General features: G+C 34.0%; 2 protein-coding genes across 8 annotated transcripts; one reads left to right on the top strand and one right to left on the bottom strand.

Annotated features, from left to right (window-relative positions):
- Positions 1-1,390: 1,390 nt before the first annotated feature.
- On the bottom strand, positions 1,391-16,611 carry LOC123554333 (uncharacterized). 3 transcript variants are annotated; one of them, XM_045344410.2, is made up of 8 exons: positions 16,473-16,611; positions 14,318-14,567; positions 9,808-10,008; positions 6,558-6,609; positions 5,282-5,425; positions 4,489-4,613; positions 3,670-3,775; positions 1,391-3,262 (listed from the first exon to the last, which is right to left on the bottom strand). In XM_045344410.2, the coding sequence occupies exons 3-8, from the start codon at positions 9,952-9,954 to the stop codon at positions 2,871-2,873; spliced, it is 966 nt and encodes a 321-aa protein (XP_045200345.2). In that variant the 5' UTR covers positions 9,955-10,008; positions 14,318-14,567; positions 16,473-16,611; the 3' UTR covers positions 1,391-2,870. The 3 variants fall into 3 exon arrangements, with proteins under 3 accessions (XP_045200345.2, XP_045200346.2, XP_045200347.2); XM_045344411.2 differs by lacking the exon at positions 14,318-14,567 and having other exon boundaries at positions 16,473-16,608; XM_045344412.2 differs by lacking the exons at positions 14,318-14,567; positions 16,473-16,611 and adding an exon at positions 12,170-12,322.
- Positions 14,574-22,811, top strand: LOC123554335 (pantetheinase-like). Of its 5 annotated transcripts, none has more exons than XM_053548168.1 (5): positions 15,965-16,256; positions 16,648-17,808; positions 20,029-20,179; positions 20,755-20,967; positions 21,245-22,811. In XM_053548168.1, exons 4-5 carry the CDS (start codon positions 20,755-20,757, stop codon positions 22,583-22,585), a joined length of 1,554 nt encoding a protein of 517 aa, XP_053404143.1. In that variant the 5' UTR covers positions 15,965-16,256; positions 16,648-17,808; positions 20,029-20,179; the 3' UTR covers positions 22,586-22,811. The 5 variants fall into 5 exon arrangements, with proteins under 5 accessions (XP_053404142.1, XP_053404143.1, XP_053404145.1 ...); XM_053548170.1 differs by having other exon boundaries at positions 16,648-16,755; XM_053548167.1 differs by lacking the exons at positions 15,965-16,256; positions 16,648-17,808 and adding an exon at positions 14,574-15,019.
- Positions 22,812-24,009: the final 1,198 nt, after the last annotated feature.

The raw sequence follows: 24,009 nt of genomic DNA on the forward strand, positions 1-24,009 counted from the left end.
TCCTCCGGACAATGTCATTCTTGTATCTGACATTTGGCCTCTGAGTGTGACCTTGTCCTTAGACCTAGAGACCTGGTTCTTGCGCAAGACTATCCGTCTAATAGTGTTGAACATTTGTACCAAGTTACACCAAAATCCCTCCATGCATGAAGAAAAAATCCTCCGGACAATGTCATTCTTGTATCTGACATTTGGCCTCTGAGTGTGACCTTGTCCTTAGACCTAGAGACCTGATTCTTGCGCAAGACACTCCGTCTAATAGCGGTGAACATTTGTACCAAGTTACATCAAAATCCCAACATGCATGAAGAAGAAATGCTCCGGACAGTGTCATTCTTGTGTCTGACAATTGGCCTCTATGTGTGACCTTGACCTTAGACCTAGGGACCCGGCTCTTGTGCATGACACTCCGTCTCTTTGTGGCAGACATTTTTGACAAGTTACATGAAAATCCCTCCATGCATGAAGAAGAAATGCTCCGGACAAACTCATTCTTGTATTTGACCTTTGGCCTCTGAGTGTGACTTTGACCTTAGACTTAGAGACCTGGTTCTTGTGCCTGACATTCCGTCTTATGATGATGAACATTTGTGCCCAGCTACATTAAAATCCCGCCATGCATGAAGAAGGAATGCTCCGGACAAAGTTGTTCTTTAATTTGACCTTTGACCTTAGACCTAGGGACCTGGTTCTTGTACATGACACTCCGTCTCATTGTTGTGAACAATTGTGCCAAGTTACAACAAAATCCCTCCATGCATGATGAAGAAATGCTCCGGACAAAGTCATTCTTTTATATGACATTTGGCCTCTGTGACCTTGACCTTAGATCTAGGGACCCGGTTCTTGCGCAGGACACTCCGTCAAATGGTGATGAAAATTTGTTCCAAGTTACATCAAAATCCCTCTATGCATGAAGAATAAATGATCCGGACAAAGTTGTCATTCTTGTATCTGATATCTATTTGACCTCTATATGTGACCCTGACCTTAGACCTAGGGACCTGGTCCGTACGCATGGCACTCCGACTCAGGATGGTGAACATTTGTGCCAAGTTACATCAAAATCCCTCCTTGCATGAAGAAGAAATGCTCCGGACGTTTCAGACGAGCGTATAAAAAGGGACATAATCATGAAAAAGATGCAAGAGAGCAAGATATATTTACGGTTCTTAACATACTCATCTTATGATGGTACACAAGTAGTGTACAAAGTTTAAAAGGTATAGTTCTTTAGAGTGGACATTAACACAAATACTTACCAACACCAATAAATCAAGGGACAATACCAGATTTTTTTCAAAACTCTGACGAGCGTATAGACCACTATTACAACGGTGGTCGTTACATACAGATTTGGTTGTATACATGTATATTAAAACAAACTCTGTTGATCTTTTACTTTTTTATTTTCGGTTAGCACCACTTGTATTCTTTTGTAAATAATATGGCACTTAACTGTAAAAATTGTCAATGCTGTGAATTTTTCCTTTTGAGAAAGTTCTTTCTTTTGGCCAAAATAAACATTGACTTATATAATGAATGTTGTCTGTAAATGCATTTGTAATTTCAGATTTTTTTCAAGTTAGATGTCATACAAACGTGAAATAAATACCATTATTTAAATGCCTGGGATGAAAGATTTTATTAATTTTACTCGATATATTTATTTGTTGTTCTTCAAATACGCACGTCCCGTTCTCAACAACATAACATGTTAAAAAGAGTAAATATTTATATACAGGCATCAGTAGGAAACAAAATCATCCCGGAAATAAATTTACTATCTTGTTAATGTGTTTCCGCAAGAATGTATTCCCGCGAAAATATGAAATATGTCCTATGTTTTAACATTTTCTTGTAAGATATAGCTATTTGTTTTGCATCTTATATACATAGTTTTGTTAAAAATTGATATATACATGTACACATAGGTGTTAATGATTTTGCAGCTAACATTATTCAGTTAAAATTCCAAAATAAAACCGATGCATGTATGTACATACTGATGTCATATAATAATGTCAATTGTGCCGAACTATAGACTGGTCAATAGCACAAACTATGGACTGGTGATTTATATAATGAGTCATGTAACAACAACATCTATACAATATCAAAAATCATACAGAATTGAACTATTCATCTCGTCTGCTTCGGCAACACTAAATGTAATACCATGCGCAGGTACAGAACGTGCATGGCACGTGAAAATAGGACCCCTGAGACAAAATAAACTGCCTAGAGAATGAATGATAATTTAAAATGTCAATCTCCTCAACTTCATTAATTTGTTTTCCATAGAAGCGGGATTGGGAACATAGCTATATGGGAAAACTGAGAAAATAGTCCAACCCGTATTTAAGCAATTGTCATGAAGAACTAAGTGGTCATAAAGTTGCTAACAAATTTAAGAAAAGCTGTGAATAGGTATGGAGATTGTTTTACTACCTTGTAATAAACTGTCATCTACAGAATGTTCTGAAACATGCTACCTTAATTCAAAACTAAGATATCAATTTAAAGTTTTTTTCTTTAAGTGATGAATATTCGAAACATTTATTTTCTCATGTTTAGCTGTCATTGTGGACAGAAATAGTGTGCAGCTTCCAATTTTTCAATCATTTTAGCTAAAAACCTCATTCTTTCATTTCAAGGAGTTTTCAGCATAAAATCAAGTATTTAAAAACAGAGTTTATTCTAGATTTTTTTCTACTTTTATAAGTAATAACAGGTAAAGAGGATTAAACCAAAACAGATCATAATGTATCTGGGGTCCAGTTTGAAAATAAATAAATAAATAAATAAATACAAACAAACAAAAGAAACACAGACTATTTACAAAAATACTGGTTTTGATAAGAAATAAGTCACCGCTTGCTTTTATCTTTCTTTTTCTTCAGGCCAGATAGACCAAAGCAACTCAACATTCCGCTCTTTGGAGTGATTGGACTGTCTTTGGTTTTATTTTTTCCTTTTTTAGAGTCTTTTCTCTTCAAGCTTGACTTGGAAATGTCAGGAACAACAGTTCTCGTTAACGAATTTGATTGGCTGTCACTTCCATTTGTACCGGATGTGACGTCTTTAACTGTGAGTAAATTATTCGATGAAGTATTCATTGGAACAGTTTTGGTGGATTCTATTTTGCGGATTTCTTGTGTAGTTCTAATTTCAAAGTTGAAAAAGAACTCCTCTGGCGGCCTGAAGTTCAGTTCAAACTTCCTTACATTGATAAAATTGTCTATGTGGTGAATATAGTACCCTGAAAAAAAATTCGACACAATTAGGCAAGTAAACACAACATAGAGACATCACAAAAGTCGACAGATTTCTTTATAATACGGGACAGGGAAATTCTTTAATAGATTCCTTGAGAACTGGATCGTATTTTACTTTACACTAAGATAATTTATCATTTTTAAACTGAAATTGCTGTAACTGGATCATGCTTCATTCAGTGTTCACATTACAGTTAACGATTTCTTGTAATAAAGGAACAAATGATGACACGTCAAGTAAGACATACTCTAACGTATATTCCTACATGTACGAACTATTACAAATCAAATGATGGCTTATCTAATATGATTCAGACTAACCGGTATCCATGTTTTGGTTTTGAGGCTAAAAGTGGATAATGCCTGATTAAAGGCGAGAAGTGAATCTTACCTTTGTGTGCGTAGGGTTGCACCAGTTCTGCTCCATAAATTGAATGAAAACAGCGGAAAAATCTTTCATCTGGGCATTCAGGATCCAGAGTGTCATCACAGTAGCTCTAATAAAAAATATATACTATGTGAGAAATGCTTCAAGAGAAACAGTGTACGAAGTATTGTTTTCTGTCTTGTGTAAGCATATTAAACATACAAAAATAACATTTAACTAATCCGAGTTGCTTTTTTACTCTGATTTTATCATAGACATCAGGCTATATACTCTTTAATTCTGATTCTCTGATTCTGATTGAACCAAAGGGAAAAAATGCATTGCATCATGTACGAGTTTTTGGAAGGGGTTGAGACATACGTGATATTTATCTATAAAGTTATTTATATGGTTTTGTAACAAAAGGTGACAAATGTATGCCATTAATGGTCAATTTTAAACGAAGGATATTAAAATTATCGGTTCAATCAACATTTTACATAACTGCTTGCCATTTATTGAACTTTAACCGTTACGAAAGGATTCGAGGTTTATATAACAATAGTATGAAATTCAACGTAAATCACGTCTCCTCCCTGCCACGTGCTGTCGGGCCTATATTAGCACATTGTGTACATTAAGGTGTTCCCTCGGACATGTTTACAGCGCTGACCAATACAGGGATAGCGTTGTAGATGCATCTTAAATGTGATATTAAAGATATTCGTAGTTAATTAATTAAGAGAACATAAATTAAATATGACCAGTCCTACTTAATAACAAGCATGCTATTTTGAGTTGTTGTCAATGTTGTTGAATAATAAGCAAGCTATGTAGGTGTACCTGTAATTCTAAATGTCGTAAATTTGTTGTTGCTAGGTAATACGATGGGTTGCTATGCAACTGGAACACATTCAAACGTCCGTGGCCCTCGGGGTCTTGACCACAATCTATTCTTCTGAACACATCTGGAAAACAGATATAATACAGTAAAGTAATAAAAACTTCACTTTTTCTTCGTATTTTTTTTTTTTAATTTGCTCATTCCTATAAAATGTTATTTAGACACAATCATATAAGGGCAAATTTGATCTGAGAAAAATCATATACTTGGATACTTATCTATAAGTGTAATAGACAACTCAAAACTTAATTCCCTTTTCTTTCTAATGTCCATATGTTTCTTTATCATATTTGGGGCCTTGAAACTATTAAAAGCATGTATGTAGACTTCAAGATTAGATGGCACTACATGTAAAGCTCCTGCATTTATTTTATATAGATATATAACATTTTATCAGCATTTCCATTCTTTCATTATTTGCAAGACTAACTTTATGCTGAAGGTCTATCCATAATCACGTGAATGAAACACGCTAACATTGCGTAAACATTGCGTAAGATGACAACAGGAAACACCTACTTTCACTTTCAATTTACCCAGCCTTGGAAGCGTATAATGTTACTTAAAATCATCCTTACAGCGAAGTATCAATACCGTTTATAGCTGGTATGAAAATTGCCTTTACCAAGTGGGAAAGTTACACTATATACGGAGGCACATACAGTGGTTTTATACTACCATGATACCACAAAAGTTAAGATACACACAAATTGAAATATTGAATGTTCTTACTATTTTCTGTTAACTCTGCTGATTTTTTCAGAGCCACGTGAAGACTAGTTGTATCTGCCGCAAGCCGGAACTCGTCCGTTGTTTCTATGGTGATGGTTGGATGTTGGCTCGCATCACTTTGTTTCGGTGTTCTCGATATATCTCCTATTTAGAAATTACAAATATATTTCAGATTTTTATTTAAAGTAATAAAAGATTACATGTATTTCACCGTGCCGAAACTGCATACAAGACTTCCTTTTCTTTCTAGTTTGAATTAAGTTTATTAAAATAGTAAATGTACTTCATATTTGAGCTGCGCCATGGGAAAACCAACATAGTGGCTTTGCGACCAGCATGGATCCAAGCATCCGCGCAGTCTGGTCAGGATCCATGCTGTTCGCTTTTATAGCTTACTGCAATTAGAGAAACCTTTAGTGAACAGCATGGATCCTGATCAGACTGCCCATGCTGGTCACAAAGCCACTATGTTGGTTTTCTCATGGCACGGCTCATTTAATGTTTTTCAAGCACCGCTTCAATGTCTTTAGCTCATCTAATCTCGTCGGACAACAGTAAAATTTAAGGGTCTCGGTCAGGTTTAGACTGGCTCTGGTCCCTATGTTTGTTCTGTCATATTTCTCATATATAAATTTTCTTCATGAACAGTGGAAGTTACTCCAGCAGGTTGTTTCTGTATTAACATTTTTTATTTCCCCTGGCTCCAAACATAGGTATGAATGGTTTAGTTTCAGATAAAATGTGCTATTTTAGAGGCTTAAAATTTACTTTAAAACGGTTGGCAGTATTTAAAACAAATAACCATACAGCCAGGGAGCCAGGCTAGGTCAGGTTGGGTCACGGTTAGGTTGAACCAATTTATTTATTTTATTTTGTTGGGTTAAACGCTGCACCTACACAATTATAGGTTGGATCAAAACCGTAGGAAACTACCACTGGTAAAGCCGACTTGAGAATGATGCATAATTAAACCATGTATACAAACTTATTTTCATCCTGTACAGCGCATTAATTCTTGTTTCTAGTCGTGTCATGTATAAGATAAAGTGACGAAGTACGTAAAATATAGTTGACATGACACTTTTTCCTTAAAATCTGAAATTACTTCCTTATCATCAATTGTACATTCTTCACCTGGTCAGTGACGTACCTCTATCAATTTACTTCATTAACTGTTGTTGTTTTAACCGTCATTTCGACCGCCTACTTTCCACAAAGGATTTTATTAAACTATTATTTATCTTTTATTCTACAGAAAAATAACGACGGAACTTACCTGAGAACCTTGCCTTCAGCGACGATCTCTTTCTACTGTCAAAGTCCACTTCCTGTAAAAGAACCATTTCGTTTTCAAATATCTTTATCGCATTCATAAACAGCCTTTTTACAGTTTCAAAAGAATGTTGATCAGATCGTTCAAACTGGTTAACATTTTTGTCCGAAGTAACATGTATTTTGTAAAATCGATGCACAACAATGGTTCGCCACTCCTTGTTAAATACAAAAATCCTCTACAATACTTTGTATATAATCCATAAAACGAGATATAGTAGCTTTGTTAGGATAGACACAGATGGTACACATCAATTATCTATTCAATTCTTTTGTCAATTTTGTCAATTATAGTAACTCCGGGAGTCCATTTGAAAACGTATGATATAGATCTTCGTAACATTTCATAATGAGCCTAAAACGATACTGTAATCGCATTGTTGCGGTGTAGACTTTAGGCAAGGCACATCAAGCGTCTGAGTAAGTCTGCTCTAGGTCATATAGGCGCTACTTCCGGATCATGGCGGATTAGGGCGAAAAAGTAAATTTGCACATAAAATAATGCGGTAATCTAAGGTTTTATACTGTTAAATCAAACATGCCGAGAGGGATTAAGTTTTTGTGGTTAACACAAACAATAGTGATTTATTTTCCTTCTGTTATTATTTTGTGTAGGTTGTCACGGAAGAAAATACTTGTACTAGGCGCTGGAGCTAAAAATACTAACACCAAGCACTTCTTATTTCAAATATATATAAAGTTAACTACATTAAAGTTCACAATCTGAAAAAAGTAATGTTTCGATCATTTTCTAAAAAGAGTAACTTGAGTCGAAAAAAACGATCCTGGGTAAAATTTTGGGGGAAATGCGCATAAGGAGACAACTCCGCTAAAACTTTACTTTAGGCTTTAAAATATGTGACTATTTACTTCTCATCTCCTTTAAACTATGTATCTCTGGCTCTTTCTAAGTTGGCTTCAGATCTTTACTAGAAAAATATCAAGACAAGTCCGCGAAAGGATGCGATCCGACTTTATATGTCTTCAAAGAAAATGATGCATTTAGACAACTGTCTTGGTGAGCAACACTGTTGGCTTACGACACATTTAAATAATTTTCTCCTATTTTATACTAATTTGCGAATATACGAAAATGTGCACACCCTTTCATATTCTAATTAACGTTATTGATGGCTTACTTGAATACGATGAAATGCACTTTTCCTCACAGTATTTAAATTAAATTGGGCGTTCACTTTTACACCACCTACTTCATTTTTAAACTCACAGTGAAACAGGCAATTGACTTTTCCTTATATTTACTTTGATATTTGCATTACAACATTTTCGCAATATTTAGGGAACTATACAAAGATTTCAATGTTTTATGCAAATATTTGGAGATTTTTTGAATGAAGAGGGTGCTAATAATGACCAAAATGAAGTAGGCCCTTTATATAAATCCAGACTACTTTAAATGCCTGAAATAGTTTTGAACGAGGATATATTTAACAATTGTATTACTATACATATAAATATTTTTTCATGTAATAAAATGTCTATATCATGACAACCCCGGTAGTTCAATAGGGCACTAGACTATACATTGCCAGACCGCAAGCCTAGCTGTTTACGTATAGACAGCCTGGTTCTCGAACGCGCCCGGTACATCAATACGCAGATGGGTGGGAGACACACAAGCGCACCTCAGGAATGTCAAGAGCCTGAACCGGGAACACGGGCGAGCGTATGTTCCCCCTAGTGACACAGTGCATCTGAACATTATGGGAGAACAGGTCAGTAGGTTAATATGCCGGTTAATATGCCACCAATACATATCCAACGCATGTTAAACAAACAAACAAATATAAACATCTATATCGTATTTGTATATATAACACAACTGCCATTGAAAGACTTTTATCTAACTATAAACCTTTCGGAACACCCGATAAGGTTAATTACACGTCTCACTTAAAACCGCACCTTAATCTATACCCGTTTTAACATCAAATAGTGAAAAGTATGGAGCCAATCTATCAACTGTTACATTGACCACGCCTTAGACCTATTTAAAATTTCCCTTTTATAAATATTTATCGTTTGAGGCGATAAAGAGCCAGATAATTGTTGCGTTTATTTGTTTATTATTGTACATAGCAACTACCAGTCTGGTGACCTATATATTGTGTCTAAAGCCGAGTCCAACATGGGAAAATCCAGGCCAGTGATTCATGGGTATTTATATATCACTATATATATAAATTACTAGGTTATCTTTCGGTTTTATATATAATGATGAGGACAGAGTGATGGTGTTGGATACACTGTATATTTTAGATAAATGTCTATGTCTATTTTTAATATTCTTTAGATTTAAGGAAATTTCAGCAGTTCATACCGGTGAAGAAAGTTATTTCATGCTTTTGCCTTCCATGAAATATAGGTAAAATATGTAACAGAAAAATTACTATATGAAGCCAATATATTTATATATATATTATATATTTTATCATACTTTTGATACTAAATAATAAAATAATAGGTCACCTCCAGTAGTCCGCATGCTAGTTATGTTTTTATACTTATACCATTTTTTTCAGAAATATTTAAGCTAGACTTCATGCCAGGACAAGGCCAAGGACGAATGACTTTGGGCCAAATTCTCAATTCATTGCTGAGAATAATGACAAAATCCCAACTTGAGTAACCTGACCAGGTTTGTTCTCAGTGAATATGTAATACCATACTTATAAACAGACTCAGTCAAATCGAGTCTGCGAGTATTATGTTGCTTTCTTGCAAAGGATCTTTTCACAGAATTTTTCATTATCACAACAGCAATCTTTAAGTGTCGTGTAGCGGCTGTAAAAAGTCTGCCCCTACTTGGACTCAGTGTTGTTATATTTTCTGGTCCTTTTGGATTCAGTTTTACTGTAACAGAATTCCGCTCAAGCCGGCGCTAGGGGGCGTCAGGGGTGCTGCACATTTCATTACCTCCCATGAACAGACTCAATCAAACCGGGTCTGCTATTATGTTGCTTGGTTGCGTTCTATGCTTCCAAAGGATATTTTCACAGATTTTTTTTATTTACTCATAACATAACTTAAGCAGTTTACTCATAACATAACTTAAGCAGTTCCTCATCAATAGAATTCAAACAAATTCCTCTAAGCCTTAAAGACATAAGATCAGCCGTACTGACAGAACTTTGCAACTACAGCCTTATACCTGTAAGGCCAAACTTTCTTACCTTTGGAGATGTTGTCAAGCATAATGAATGTCTTTTGTTGGCTTTCTTAACTTCTTCATCCAAGATCTTCTGTTCCTCTGAGATTTTGTCAAGAATAAAGTCACTGAATTTGTAATTGTTCACAAAGTTCACTGTGCTTATAATCATCTTGCTTGTTAATTAGTCTTGTGTCTCATTTAGCTCTCTCTATTGTTCCAGGCACTGAAAGTAGGAAAAACTTACTCATTAATAAAAATTCAATGAAAACTGCGAAGCATGATGTTGTGCTAAAAGTAGTACTGTACTTTAGTTAAGTGTATCTTCTTCCGTTTCAATTGTAGATGTCTTAAAAGCATTATGAAACTGAAAAAGTTTCCACGTTGAATTTTTGGTGTGGAAATTATAGACGTGGAAGACAAATGGACTTGGGTGGAACATTAGCCTTAAACGGTGACATAACGTATCATTTGGTATGTAATACGCGACTCTCCCATAAAACAATTCACACGGGCAACGGGACATGATATAAATAAGGAAAACGTCTTATTATACCAGAGGCACACTTAGAAATCTGCATGCCTTAATTTTTTTTTTTTTTTTTGTTGGATTTAACGTCGCACCAACACATGATAGGTCATATGGCGACTTTCCAGCTTTAATGGTGGAGGAAGACCCCAGGTGCCCCTCCGTGCATTATTTCATCACGAGCGGGCACCTGGGTAGAACCAACGACCTTCCGTAAACCAGCTAGATGGCTTCCTCACATGAAGAATTCAATGCCCCAAGTGAGGCTCGAACCCACATCGATGAGGGGCCATGCCTTGAATGAACCATTTAAACATTATGAACAACGTAAAAGAATACAAATCTGAACATCCGGGTATAAATTATGGCAAAAAAATGACAAAATTCCTTGTATGTAAATGATATCTATATACTTAAGTTTTTACATCCTGTAATGTGAACGATATGGAATTCCATAACGTCACTTACTTAATATATACAATGTATGATGATATGTCATATATAAATATATAACAATCAGATATCTGAAGGATATGACCTTGACTTGTTAAAGATAACTGGTTCATCAGTCTGTAATTACATACTATAATCACATTATTCGTTCTCTCGTGCATTTTTTTTTTTTTTTGGATAAAATTATTATGAACTAAATAACACTCAGGAATTGGATGTTCGAACTATTAGAGTACGCGGAAGAAACTTATGACCCCTTTATCCTTTCATCAGTTAACATGATCTCCGTATTTGGTAACAATCTGAAACTGTTTAAGTATCTTTAATTAGTCGTGATTCACTTTTCCGTTTTCTTAAGCTGATGTAAATAAAATCAACCCCGGCAGTCAATAAACTATACAGACTGTGTATCGAAAATGATATGGGGATTTTTTGTTGGCATCGCATGATAAATTCATTACGTTGTTTAAATGTTTTTGTTTGTTACAGTAATTAAAATCAGTACAAAGTAAGAATCTAGGTTGTACAAATATATCTGGGTTCCTTGAAGTTTTTAGCTTGCTGTATAATAAACAACAACAACAATACGTTTGTGAATCAAATGAAAAATAAATTCGTTAGTTGGGAACAGAAAAATACACTTGATTTTATTAATACCTACATAAAATATTATGTCGCATATGAGCATAGAAAGCATATACATTTGTATTATGACCTGGCAGTTTGTGCAAACAACATCGCCATATTAACTTACGACTATAGAGAAGAAAACAATCGCTTGGATTCCGCTATGTTGAAAAAAGCTTGAAAAATGTCCGTAGATTAGTTCAAGATGAAATATTTTCGTTGTTTAGAGACATAACCGTTTGTTTTATTTAAGAAATGAAGACACAAATAACAAATCAAATGATGAAGCGGCGAAAACGTTTGGATGATGACTGAACATCCTAGATTAATTGCAAGTGCTTAAATAAATGAAATTTTTACGCAATGAAACATCAAAGAATGCCGACCGGGGGTTAAGGCATTAGTTAATGATACGGATTATTACAGTCTTTACTCACAAAAAATGTTACGTTAATACAATTGTTAGCGAATAGTTCCTGCTTTAATTTATACAAATGCTTCCTCGCATGCAATGATGTTACTGTAGAAAAATGTTGACAGATCAGGAATTCAACACATTGTAAGAGATTGTGTGTAAATAATACGTTACATGATAAAGAAGCTATTTGGATAACGCGAATCTTAATAAGAGAATGGTTCTATAACGAGAGGTACCACCTAGGTCGTGCATATAATGAAGACGGGATCAGCGGATACAATAAGCCCGAAATAAATTACTTCATCTTCTACTAAATACACACAGATATATCATTGCCTTAATAACAGCTTTTAACATCACCTCTTTTGAAGTTTATTCCAAACGCTTTCACTCCAATGTATTTGAATTTCAAACAGAAAATTGTTTCATTCACTTTTTTAAAAAATGAATTCAAACTCCTGCCTCCCAACTAATGACATTGGTACCACATTCTACACTCTTTAAAAAGCAAACTGTAAACCTTTTTTACTATATTAGTTTATCTCATCCCACAGTAGACCGCATTAGAAAAACCACAAAAAAGATCGTTATCAGACCAATACTCTAAAACCTTCTGTAAATAATTTATGAAATGCAAACTATTTCACTTATCCGAAAAACCACTCCTACACGTTTTAAAGCGTGCCTTTAATTGCACCAGACCAAACCAGTCGATTCCAGCATGCAAATTCCTAATTAGCCAATCAATCTAGAAAGATTTATTCCAAGGAAAGTCAGTGCATATTTAACTTTATGGCACATGCGGCACAGGGATTGTACTGCCATATATTATGTTACACGCCGTTCAATACTAGAGATATTAATTAGTTAATTATTAATTAGTATTTCCGCCGGAAAGACATTAACATTTCAATATGTTTTTGGAATAAGAAACTGTATTTGATCTCTTTCACGTTTTCGAAAATAAAAGACTATTTTATTACTGCATTCTCAAGTTACTAGTAATACTTTCAAAAAGAATTTTGGTACAAACGTGAATTTTACAGTGCATGATAATAAAAATTGTACCAATGATAAATTTCATTTCAGTTATGTTTCAGATGACTTACGGTGCACTATTTCTTATTTCTGAAATACCCCCTGTATAGTTTTTTTTTTCAAATCAGCAATATTTACACCGTGAAACGAGTATCTTTCAAACTAGTTTAACATTAAAAAACACACCCCGACTCACCTTTAGATATTAATGTATCTTTGATCTTTTTATATCCGTTTGAGGGTGGAATTTCAAGGATACAGACATTTGATACCATGTTCACATATAAATAATAAATATTTTACGCAGGTTCATAAAGGATACGCAAAGTGTGTTAATGATTAATGAAAGTTGTTGAAGATTGTTTAAAGCCCGAGTTTTATGATACGCATGCTATGTTATTAAAGTTCATGTTTTCCGTATAACCCCAGCTTGTATGTTGATGTACGGAATACATTATAACTATACGAAAGACAGAAGGTGCCTTCACAACTTCACAACTTAAATCTATAAACTGTGAACCACTATATCACAAGTTTCAAGATTTCGCATTTCACAAGTTCAAGATTTTTTCATAAAACGTGAAAATAGCACTTCGTGACTTTACGATTCTTTTCAAAGTTCCATAAAGTTTAATTCGTGAAGACTAGATTGGCTTACTGCACTACCGTAACATTAATTTAAAAAAAACAGCATTAAATTAATAAAAAAAAAACTACTGTTTCATACATATATACTGACTGATAAGCCTTCTACGTACGCATGGGATTCAAAATAATATGTCTTCCTGTAATATTACTATTTATATAAATTATCATAATAAGACTAGGCACACTTACTTTAAAGACAACAAGATCATTTTCAGCTGTTTTTAATATTTATCAAGTCAGTGTATATGAAACTGTTGATGCGTGGGTGTGATATTAAGTTCCGGTTGGGAACGGACTTATTGTTGTTGTTGTTTGTTCTTAATTCATTTATCAAATAAATACACATTCTGTCCATTATAAACATTGTTCTTAGTATATCACAACCGCTCTACTGTTTTCTTAACATACAGACATTATCGTTCTGCTTAACAACTTTCTTTCAACTTTCAACTTTATATTTATTTCACTCAGGTCATATAAATGACAACATCATCTCACTTTACATTATATTTCATGAAAATGTTTTTTTCTTATCAGCAATTTAAATATTGCATGGCAGTGCGTGGAACAAATAAGTGTTTATATACAGTATATATACAAATTTTAACATCAAAGTTACCTAATTACAGAAACTCCCACAGAAAACGGTTTCCACAGAAACGGAAAAAAAACACCTGAAAATGCTAGATATTTCTTTTGCAAGAAAACATGAAACAAACACACGTCTGTAAATACTGCTGAAAGAAATGCTTCTTCAAAATAGAAAAAAAAATACACCGTACCTAACAGATGTTATAACATAAATATATTAAACTTGCTTACATTATTTCTTGTCTCTCGAACTAAATTTTCCGCTTTCTATCTGTCGTAGTCCTTTTCGAAATTAAGGAAAATCCTATAAAACCTCAATATGTATAGTCGTTAACTGGTGAAACTTGAGTTGCATCTGCCGCTTGTATTTAGATGAATAAACAATCACACTCGCATATATAAACTCAATTAATGGCCACTTGATTCGTTTCCTGTGAAGACAATTGCTTTAAAATGACGTGACAGGTTTTTCCGAGCTGTTCTAAACATAAACAATTAACAACTCACTTAATTTATATTCTAATTAGCAGTCAGCTGATACTCTTGTCACAGTATTATGTTAAGTATCTAGAAAACGAAAACAATGGTTACTTTTTCCCGAAAAAGTATAAAGCAGTTTATTTATATGCCATGAGTCACTGTGGAAAAGTCAACATTTTCCTTGAAAAATTCTCCGTTTCATCAGGCAAGACTGATGAAATTCGTATATTTAATACCAACGAAATGAAATATTATATATATATATATATCTATTTGCATGTTTATAGTTGTCAGACGTCCAACTTTTAACAGCAATATTTTTTTATGTTCTGCTTATTGTTAAAATCATTTGGCAGCAGAAGAAATAGTTTCTAATAAAAAATGCTTTGTAATAAGTATACGAGCCAAGTAACACTGTTTTAATTATAATTATTTACATTGTTTCAACGCATGGTGAGTAATAAATTTCTAAAATTTCCACCAAGAAGAATCATAGTGTCATAAGATTAGTATGATCATACTTGTATGATGAATTATCAATTGTGTTTGCTCTCCAAAATTGTAATTACTTGGAAAAAGAAGCAAATAATATCACATCCCCTTGAAGATATATCATTGATAAACCTTTAGTTGTTCTATTCAAAGCATGAAGTATTTTAGAACCTGGTCCGTGTTGTTTTTCTTTACTTCAATTATAAATGTGTATTTTTGCATAAAAAGAGTTACGTTGCAACCTTTGTGTATATCAATAACCGTTCAGTGACTATTTATTTTAAAAGTCACGAACTAGGCAAACATGTTGCATTCATGTATTATAACTGAAGCGTGGAATTATATACGAAACAGAAACTCCCATTTGCCTCTACGTTATTTATTTTTCACAGATACTTGAGGGATTGGGCCCTACCCTGGTCCACAGTTTGGCCAGATACAACAAAGACCAACCCTGGTCCATAGTTTGGCCAGATACAACAAAGACCATGAACAACATTCTACAGCTCAGATATATCATTTAAATTTAAATCAAACCAATATACAATCGTGTCTCACGTGAGATTATAAACACTATTTCAATATATTATGTAAAAATGTTTGTGAATGTGCTGTTAACATAACTTTGTGTGTATGAGGATGGATAACATTTTAATATGATAAATAAATATATAAACGAAGCCAAAAATAAATGAGCAACAAATAAATTACAAATTGACACACTTATGACCATATCAATCAATCTAGCTAATATTTACGATGAAACAACGGACACGTATACCATTTTATTACATAGCAACCCTTATTGTGTAGAAAATGTATTATGAACAAACTGATAACTTAACAGTTGACTTGAAATGATTAAGATACACAGATCTACTTTCACATTATGAAGATTCAGATGATTTCAAAAAAGATAAACATACAAATGAACCTGAAATGACTAAAGACAACTAAACAGCATGCATCATTTCCCACGATGACTTGACATAACATACTCATGAATGCTGGTATTGATTGTTTCTTGTTCCACAAAAGACTTCCCGCCGTTAGCAAATTACAATAAAACACAAGTCATCGATGAGAAATTTGATACTCCAGATGTTAAATCAAAGGATGATTTATACCTGCATGGTTATTCACTTGCTAATATCAACGTGTGAAGTTGTGATAGAAGAAATATTCGAACATAAAACAAGTAATAATACTGGTAGTTATGGTTATCTAATATTGATATATAAAAATTTCACGGATATTAAACATGGACTAAAACCCTTTGACATAGATAAAGTCACTATGACTACTGAAGAAGGAAATTGTAAAAAGAAAACTGGGTCGCTTAACCAACCAAGCCTGATTCACCATTAAGTACACATGTCATGTGTTTTATTACGATAAATTTCATAAAACTTACCAAAAGAATTAAAATCCGAACGCTTGGGGAATGAATCACTATCTATATAGTAATCCAGATGTAACACTCTTGTGAAACCTCACACTAGTTAATATTGTAATTCATTCATATATTACATGATAAATTCATTCATTTCACCACAGTCAACGACCAAATTACGTTGATTTATTTATAGACGATGTTTACAGTAAAGAAGAAACAAGTTAAGACAAGATTTTCGTGGTTTTATCTTGGTCTTACCTGTAGCTGTACTGCATACATCAGTATCTGTGCCGGGAACCAGGTAAAATTTAAATATGGAACATGAATGAAAATAGATTAAATACCTCGTGATGATATATAAATATTAATACGCCTTGTGTAATAACATTTGCATAGCACAATTTGTAGTGTTTGTTAATCTTTTCAGTTTAGTCTTAATTGTTAATATTTTTTCAACCGCAAGACTACAAGCCGCCCTGACAATGAATGTTTCAATATGATTATATTTTAGAAGCCAGGCCCCGGTTAAGTTTTTTTTTTTTTGTGAAACCGGGGCCTGTGCTTCATTTTTTAATGCTTCTCTCAAAGTCCTAGTTCTTTTTCATTCATTCATTCATTTATTTCATATTTCAACATTTTATAACATGATACATAATATACATATATAAAACAAAATAAAGCAGGTTTGGCAACAGAAGAAAAAAGATGGAAGTTAAACTGCATTAAATGATAAATGGTATTAAGCTGTAAGTTCTGTAAATAAGATTTTATAAAGGGTTGCTTTAATAAGAGATTTACAATAAAAAATATATCATTCAAATAAATAGCTTTGATTAAAAATATGTGTATATAATTAGAAATATTAAACATGTCACAACATCAAAATATAAGGATGCCACAAAAAAGGAAACTAACCCTTATTTCCATTGTGGTCCTTTATCAAAATGTAGCTGACACAAGAAACAACAACAGATACTGTTTTATTAAATGGAAGGGAAAAATGAAATGGCACTATTAAGCTTGAGATCATTATTATCACAGACAGAAAATGGACTGTCACAGAGTTATCATTATTCTCTACAGACTATTCTACTACGGAGCGACCAGTCATGTGCCGGAAGAGATGGAAATAATGCGATTGTCTGGATCCCCAGCATGGTCTTGGAGCGGCCGCACCGGGGTGCAGCGGCTAAGAACCCACACTATTCGACAGCACCAATACACGACCCTACGGATGCAACTGCTGCAAATCCGAGTTTCAGCACTTAACCTGAACATTAATATAAATTACAAGGCCATTTACAGAAAACTCAGTCAGGACACCTTGGTTATATTTTAGTACCTGACGACATTGGTATGAATGGAATGCGGGGGATACCATTAACTTTGCCTTAATCTACATAATACATATTTGTTAAGCAAATAATTGTGGGAATTACTGAATGTTAAACCATAACGGCTAATCACACCGGTAGGAATTATGAATGAATACACCGGTATGCACATAGCCGCTAAGAATATAGTCGATTTGCCCTGAGATAACGAATCCTAATAGGCTTTAAATGGGATGGAACATTCTAAGTCATTCTCTGAAATCATTAACAAAGTAAGCTCAATGGAGACGACACATTCTTTTTTTTGTAATATGTATCAATTATCTCATTTTTAAGTCGACCAAACAATTCCAAAGAACATTCTTCTCTATTAATTCATATGTACTAGCAGTTGTCTCACTATACTTATGACATGGTCAACAACTGTATAAATTGTTTCTTTATCCCGTCAAACAGAAAGAAATTCATACAGGATAGACCGTTAATGGAAATAAATTGGATTGCTATATGAATACACATTGCAATATAAAATAATCAGATCATTTCGGAGCATAGAATGCTACCAGTCAAAATTATCTTGGTTTGAGTAAATCTGTTCATTAGAAGGAAATGTACAACAGCACTTGAACCGTCTCTAGCTCCTGCTTAAGTCGTAAAATGGGCTCCATGATCCCAAAAACATGAGGCTAATAAGTACGGGGGCAGACGCTACGCACAATTTTGGACCGATGAGTGTAACTTCAAAAAAAATAACGAGAATTGAAATCTGAAGACACTCGAAAGCTATTCATTTAGCTATACTTTCGTTTAAGTTTTGTTTATTAATTTAACACACATTGTACACAATTCCTAAACAATAAGCAGTGTAAACTAATATTATTTTTTTTAAATGTCGACCCGGATGAACCTGTTAAATGAATCTTAAGCTTAGAAAAAGAACCACAACCATCGATGTGGGCTTTGATCCCAGGATACGACTAATTATAAATGGCACCTCAAAGTCATGGACTATCGAAAGACTAGCTCTTTTCATAGCACTTATTCATTTGACCGATATCCCGTTACTTCTCGCACCTACCAACCCCAAATTCATCATTTTAATGCATAATAATGAAACACCAATGATTGTTTTAAAAAATACCCAACATTATCCGCGACAAGCTGATGAGTTTGCTTCCTCAGCGGTAATTAATAGAGCTAGACAGAAACTTGTTACGGCCAAAATATAAATATTGTTGATTATCATGAAGACAATATTTGAATGTAATCTTTATAAAACGAGAAATTACATTTTCCTTAACCCTTAGCCTGCTGGCGGCAAGTGATTCGGCCTTTGCTACCAGTGCAGACCAAAATCAGTCTGCAAACATCCGTGCAGTCTGATCATGGTCTGCACTGTTCGCCATTCAGTCAGTATCTTTTTGGTAAGCACCCCTTTTAACAGTTAATGGTACTGCCCAAACTGAAAGATGGACAAGTTCATTATAGACATTTAGCAGGATAAGGGTTAAAAAGGAACTACTTTTATCATACCACCACCCCGGATAAACATTAACTCATAAATCATTCCAAGAACAAGAACGTTTTCACAATAAATGACGAGGACGAGCATCTCTGTTTAATAGTTTGTGCAAATGAAACAAGTTAACAAATTACACGTCTGTAAACCGGAAGATTTTTTTTACTTCTGTCAACCGTGCTTTCAAAATAAGTGGAATTAAAAACTATTTTTCTAGGACTTTCAACTACAGCGGATCTGTACACGCATAATTATATCGAATAAACAATAACAGTGCATGAATAATATGCAACGATTCTTGTACTACACCCAACCGATAAAACAAAAAAGCCGCAAATAACATCGCACGTGTTATTTCATCATGTGACACTTTAAGAAGGCTCCTCATTGTCTTCAGATCATATAAAATTCTCGACCGCAGAGAAAGCAACCAAGATTCGAGTAAGGGTATCTCCTCAGTTTCTACGAGATTTGAAAAAAAAAAGTTTTATGTATTTTTGATAAAACATGTCGATTACAGAACCACAAATATTGTACTGTTAATTTTATTTTATAAATACTATCAACTCCCTTGATAACACTATTTAATAAGAAAACATTATCACAACAGTTATCTTTGATACTGTAAATGTAGATACTTTCAACATTGGACCGTATGAATTAAGGTAAGTGTATTGCATTTAAATATGTTTCAAGTTAGTTTATACATAATTTATTCTAGGTCGATTAAGAAGCAAGTTCTACAACTTAAATTAATCACTGGACAACTCATTCCTGATAGAATCCATCGCCACGAGGGTATGAGCGAAGAAAAGCCAGTTGCCTTTTAATGCTGAGCGTCAAGAAAGGGAGCTACTGGTACCACGTCTTTGGTAACATAGATACAATTTGATTTTTAGTTTCTACATCCGGCTTATAGAGGCACAGATTGATTAATTAATTAATATATACCTTCATACAAATTAATTCGTAACTGCACGATTATAAAGTACACTGACTCAACAGTAAAAGAAAGCTTAAGCAAAAGAAGTGCATATACGTATTCATTTCATTTTTATATAACATGGATGCAGTATTGAATACTTTGCTTTAGAAATACTTAAAAGTAGAATATTTTATTCGTCCGTCGGTGTATAAGTTCATACAGCATCAAAACCGAACTTATTCTAGATATGTAAAAGATATGTAAAAGAAGCTCTAACCATCAGAAGTGCAATTCTAACTGTCGAACGTTGATATCTTATGTTCATTCTCCACATACTTACTACTGTATATGTAATTATATTCAAGTCTAAAATACTAAATATAAAAGATTCATTATGTCATGTTTATTGTCACGTTGATATTATATATGTAAAGAATATGTATTATAGATGATGTACTATGTACAAGTCTTAATAAAGTATCTGTTCTGTTCTGATTTAATGTTTCTATTCCATGACGAAAGATGGATATCTCCCAGTCCCTAGTGTGTATTCTGCTGGCATGTGTTCTGAAATCACCAGCCAGTGCCATAGACCAATTTCGTGCAGCCGTATACGAGCATGATGTTTTATATCCTAGCGACAGGTCAAAAGTCACGACACGACAACAAGCGCTCAGTCTCATGGAGAAAAATCTACAAATATACAAGGAACAAACCACGAAAGCCGCAAACATGGTATGCTGTATTTCCTTTACTGTCAAAATGGAATTTAAAATATCCTACTGTAACTGATGTATGTATCAATATTTAGTTGATACATTTGAAAAGAGAAAACCACCTGTTTCCTTTTTTCCATAGGACATTGTAATCTAGAATAAAGAATTCCCAGCTAAAGGTAAAATTGAAATTTATCTTGAAATTTTGATATCTTATTTCATATAGAACAAGCTCTGAAAGTGCAAATTGAAGGTATATCTGTTACAATATCATTTATACACATATTTCGTTGCAGAATGCTAAGATCATTGTATTTCCCGAGTATGGATTGTATGGCCTGCATTGGACACGCGAGAGCATCAAACCCTACCTTGAATATATTCCAAACATAAGTAATTTAAAATGGAACCCATGTGATACTCCACTGAACATTTCTGATACTGAAGTTCAGCGAAATCTCAGCTGCATGGCAAAGAATGTATCAATTTACATTGTCGCTAATATTGGAGCTCGACAACCTTGTAAAATTTCTGAACCCAACTGCCCGCCTGACATGCATTACCAGTTCAGCGCAAATGTTGTTTATGGACCAAATGGCGACTTCATTGCAAGATACTTCAAATATAACCTCTACTCGATGGAAAAGCATTTCGACAAGCCGAGCAAACCTGATATAACAACATTTGACACACCATTCGGTCGATTTGGAACCTTTACCTCGGCAGACATATTATTCCATGACCCTGCAGTTCAACTTATAAAATTGATGAACATCACAAATATAGCTTATCCAACTGCTTGGCAAGACGAACTACCTCTAATGGCAGCAATAGAATTTCATTCCGCATTTGCTGAAGGAATGCAAATCAACTTGCTCGCAGCTAACTTGCACATTCCCCAACATAACTATCATGGTAGTGGTTTATATTGGCCGACAGGTACTTCAGTGAATGCTTCATACTACTATAATGCCGAAAATAACAGTAAAGGTTTCTTAGTCGTGGAAGACATGACACCTTTTGTCATTCCTCCACTAAATGTACGATCATATGTTAAAGAAAGTTCTAATTTTCAAAAGGGTGATATTCTTCTGATGAATGAAAATGGAAGACTGTTAGTAGGAAACAATAAACGTCCTACCGGTGATATCGTTGATACTGTCACAGAGTTCGAAACTGTTCAAATAACAATTAACAATGACAACTACACAGCTATGTTGCTTAGAGGGTCATATGGTGAACCTACAGTTTGTCAAGGCAAACTATGTTGTTCTGCAGGATATGAAGGTATGTTTAACAAAGATGAACTTTACGCTATTGGAGCGTTTGACGGCATACATACTGTTGATGGTTCTTATTACCTTCAAGCTTGTGTTTTTATCAAATGTGCTACTAAATCAAAGGATAGTTGTGGAAAGCCTTCAACTTCTTCGTCCAGCTATATATCCAAGATGTCATTTTCTGGTAATTTTACCACGGATTATGTGTATCCAGAAGTACTTACCGACCAGGGTGATGTACCAGGGCTGGTTACAACAGTTTGGATGTATCAAGGATCGATAATTATAGACACTGGGATATATGGTGGACCTCTCTCGGTATCTATGATAGCGAGGCACTATTCACGCGATCCCTAAGGTTACAGTACGATTTTAGTGTTATAAGTTTGAGATATATCTCTTAGAATGTTCAAATATTCAAATGTCAAATATTCGCTCTTTCACTTTTTTATTTACACTAGATATGAAATATGTTGGTATTTGTCTGTATGTCCTCGTCTTATCTTCCTTCTCTAAATCTGGCATTTAGCAGATTATAGACGGACAAATTTTACATAAAAGTTTCGATACTATTAGCTTTATACATACATGTCTTTTTATGTTTTTATATATATTGTGTGGTATTAACTAAACTCATGACATCCTCCTAAAATAGCATTCAAGTCTAAAATTTAATTCCAGTTTTGGCATAATTCAACATAATGATAGCACCCTCCGAAATAGCATATCAGTCATTAGGTTTCCCAAGTAATACACGGCACGTGTACTAAAGGAAGATAGTATCGGTTGACATTCTTTCTTTATCTTTCGTTCGATCCATTTTTACATGATTTGTATACAAAGAAAAAGCAAGGACATATAAATGTAAAAACATTCTTGTAATTCTCCCCTTTATCTTCGCAATTATAGAACGGTGCCAATTATATTCTAATATGCCTGAAAATATGTCACCTATACAAGTATTTGGAAACAAATCTAAAGGACATGTTATAGTGCATTTTAGAGCGCTTTTATATCATTTAATTGTCTAGATTTGCGGTAAAACAATCATAATCAGATATCATCTCCTATAAAATCTTCCCATTGAATAACTGCCATTGACAATAAAATGCCTTTAATTTCCGATCATATCATCTCGTCTGCATACCTTCACGCTTTCAAAGCATAACGTCTTGTTTTGAAATAATATTTTTAACTATTCAAACATTTATACCATTTAACCTTGCATTCGCGTGCACAGTGAACATTTTGGTAGCTCGGTTGGAATGCGACAAAATAAACACCCCCAAACATATTTGGAGAGCAAATGTCAAAATCATCGACGTTATCTATGGTTGTCATTTCGACTGTTAAATCATATCGTCGCAATGCCGTTTAATTTTGATGAGAATGCCATTTATTAAAAAATGTAGAAAGATGATCGTTCAATTAATCTCTTGTAAATTATTCGGATGTTTAAGGCTACAAGCTCGAAAATGAATATAAATTCATAAACCAAATAAAGAAGTATGTTTATTGGATATCGACATTTATGTAATGACAAGCAATTTTGTACATTTTGATAGTTTTGGTACGACTATAAATTGCATTGGGTATATTCAGTACATTAACGCACCCAGTTTCTTTCAAACTCGAATGAAAACAACTGACTTGCGTTCATCACTGATTGTTTTATTTCCTTTCATTTGTATTATTCTTCGTGGATTTTTTGCGATTTTTTTAAAAAAATGTTATGTACATCTATACAAGACGGTTTGCCCGCAGACAGCGTTTGTTGTACG

Source organism: Mercenaria mercenaria, chromosome 7 (genome assembly GCF_021730395.1).
Source record: "Mercenaria mercenaria strain notata chromosome 7, MADL_Memer_1, whole genome shotgun sequence".
Lineage (NCBI taxonomy): Eukaryota > Metazoa > Mollusca > Bivalvia > Venerida > Veneridae > Mercenaria > Mercenaria mercenaria.

Excerpts from the sequence above, each read along its gene's own strand:
- LOC123554333 (XM_045344410.2), bottom strand. The coding sequence starts at position 9,954 with ATGATTATAAGCACAGTGAACTTTGTGAACAATTACAAATTCAGTGAC. Across the intron at positions 4,614-5,281 it reads AGCAGAGTTAACAGAAAATA|ATGTGTTCAGAAGAATAGAT; the intron begins GTAAGAACATTC and ends TCTGTTTTCCAG. Across the intron at positions 3,776-4,488 it reads TACGACATTTAGAATTACAG|AGCTACTGTGATGACACTCT; the intron begins GTACACCTACAT and ends ATTTTTTATTAG.
- LOC123554335 (XM_053548167.1), top strand. The coding sequence starts at position 20,755 with ATGGATATCTCCCAGTCCCTAGTGTGTATTCTGCTGGCATGTGTTCTG. Across the intron at positions 20,968-21,244 it reads CCACGAAAGCCGCAAACATG|AATGCTAAGATCATTGTATT; the intron begins GTATGCTGTATT and ends ATTTCGTTGCAG.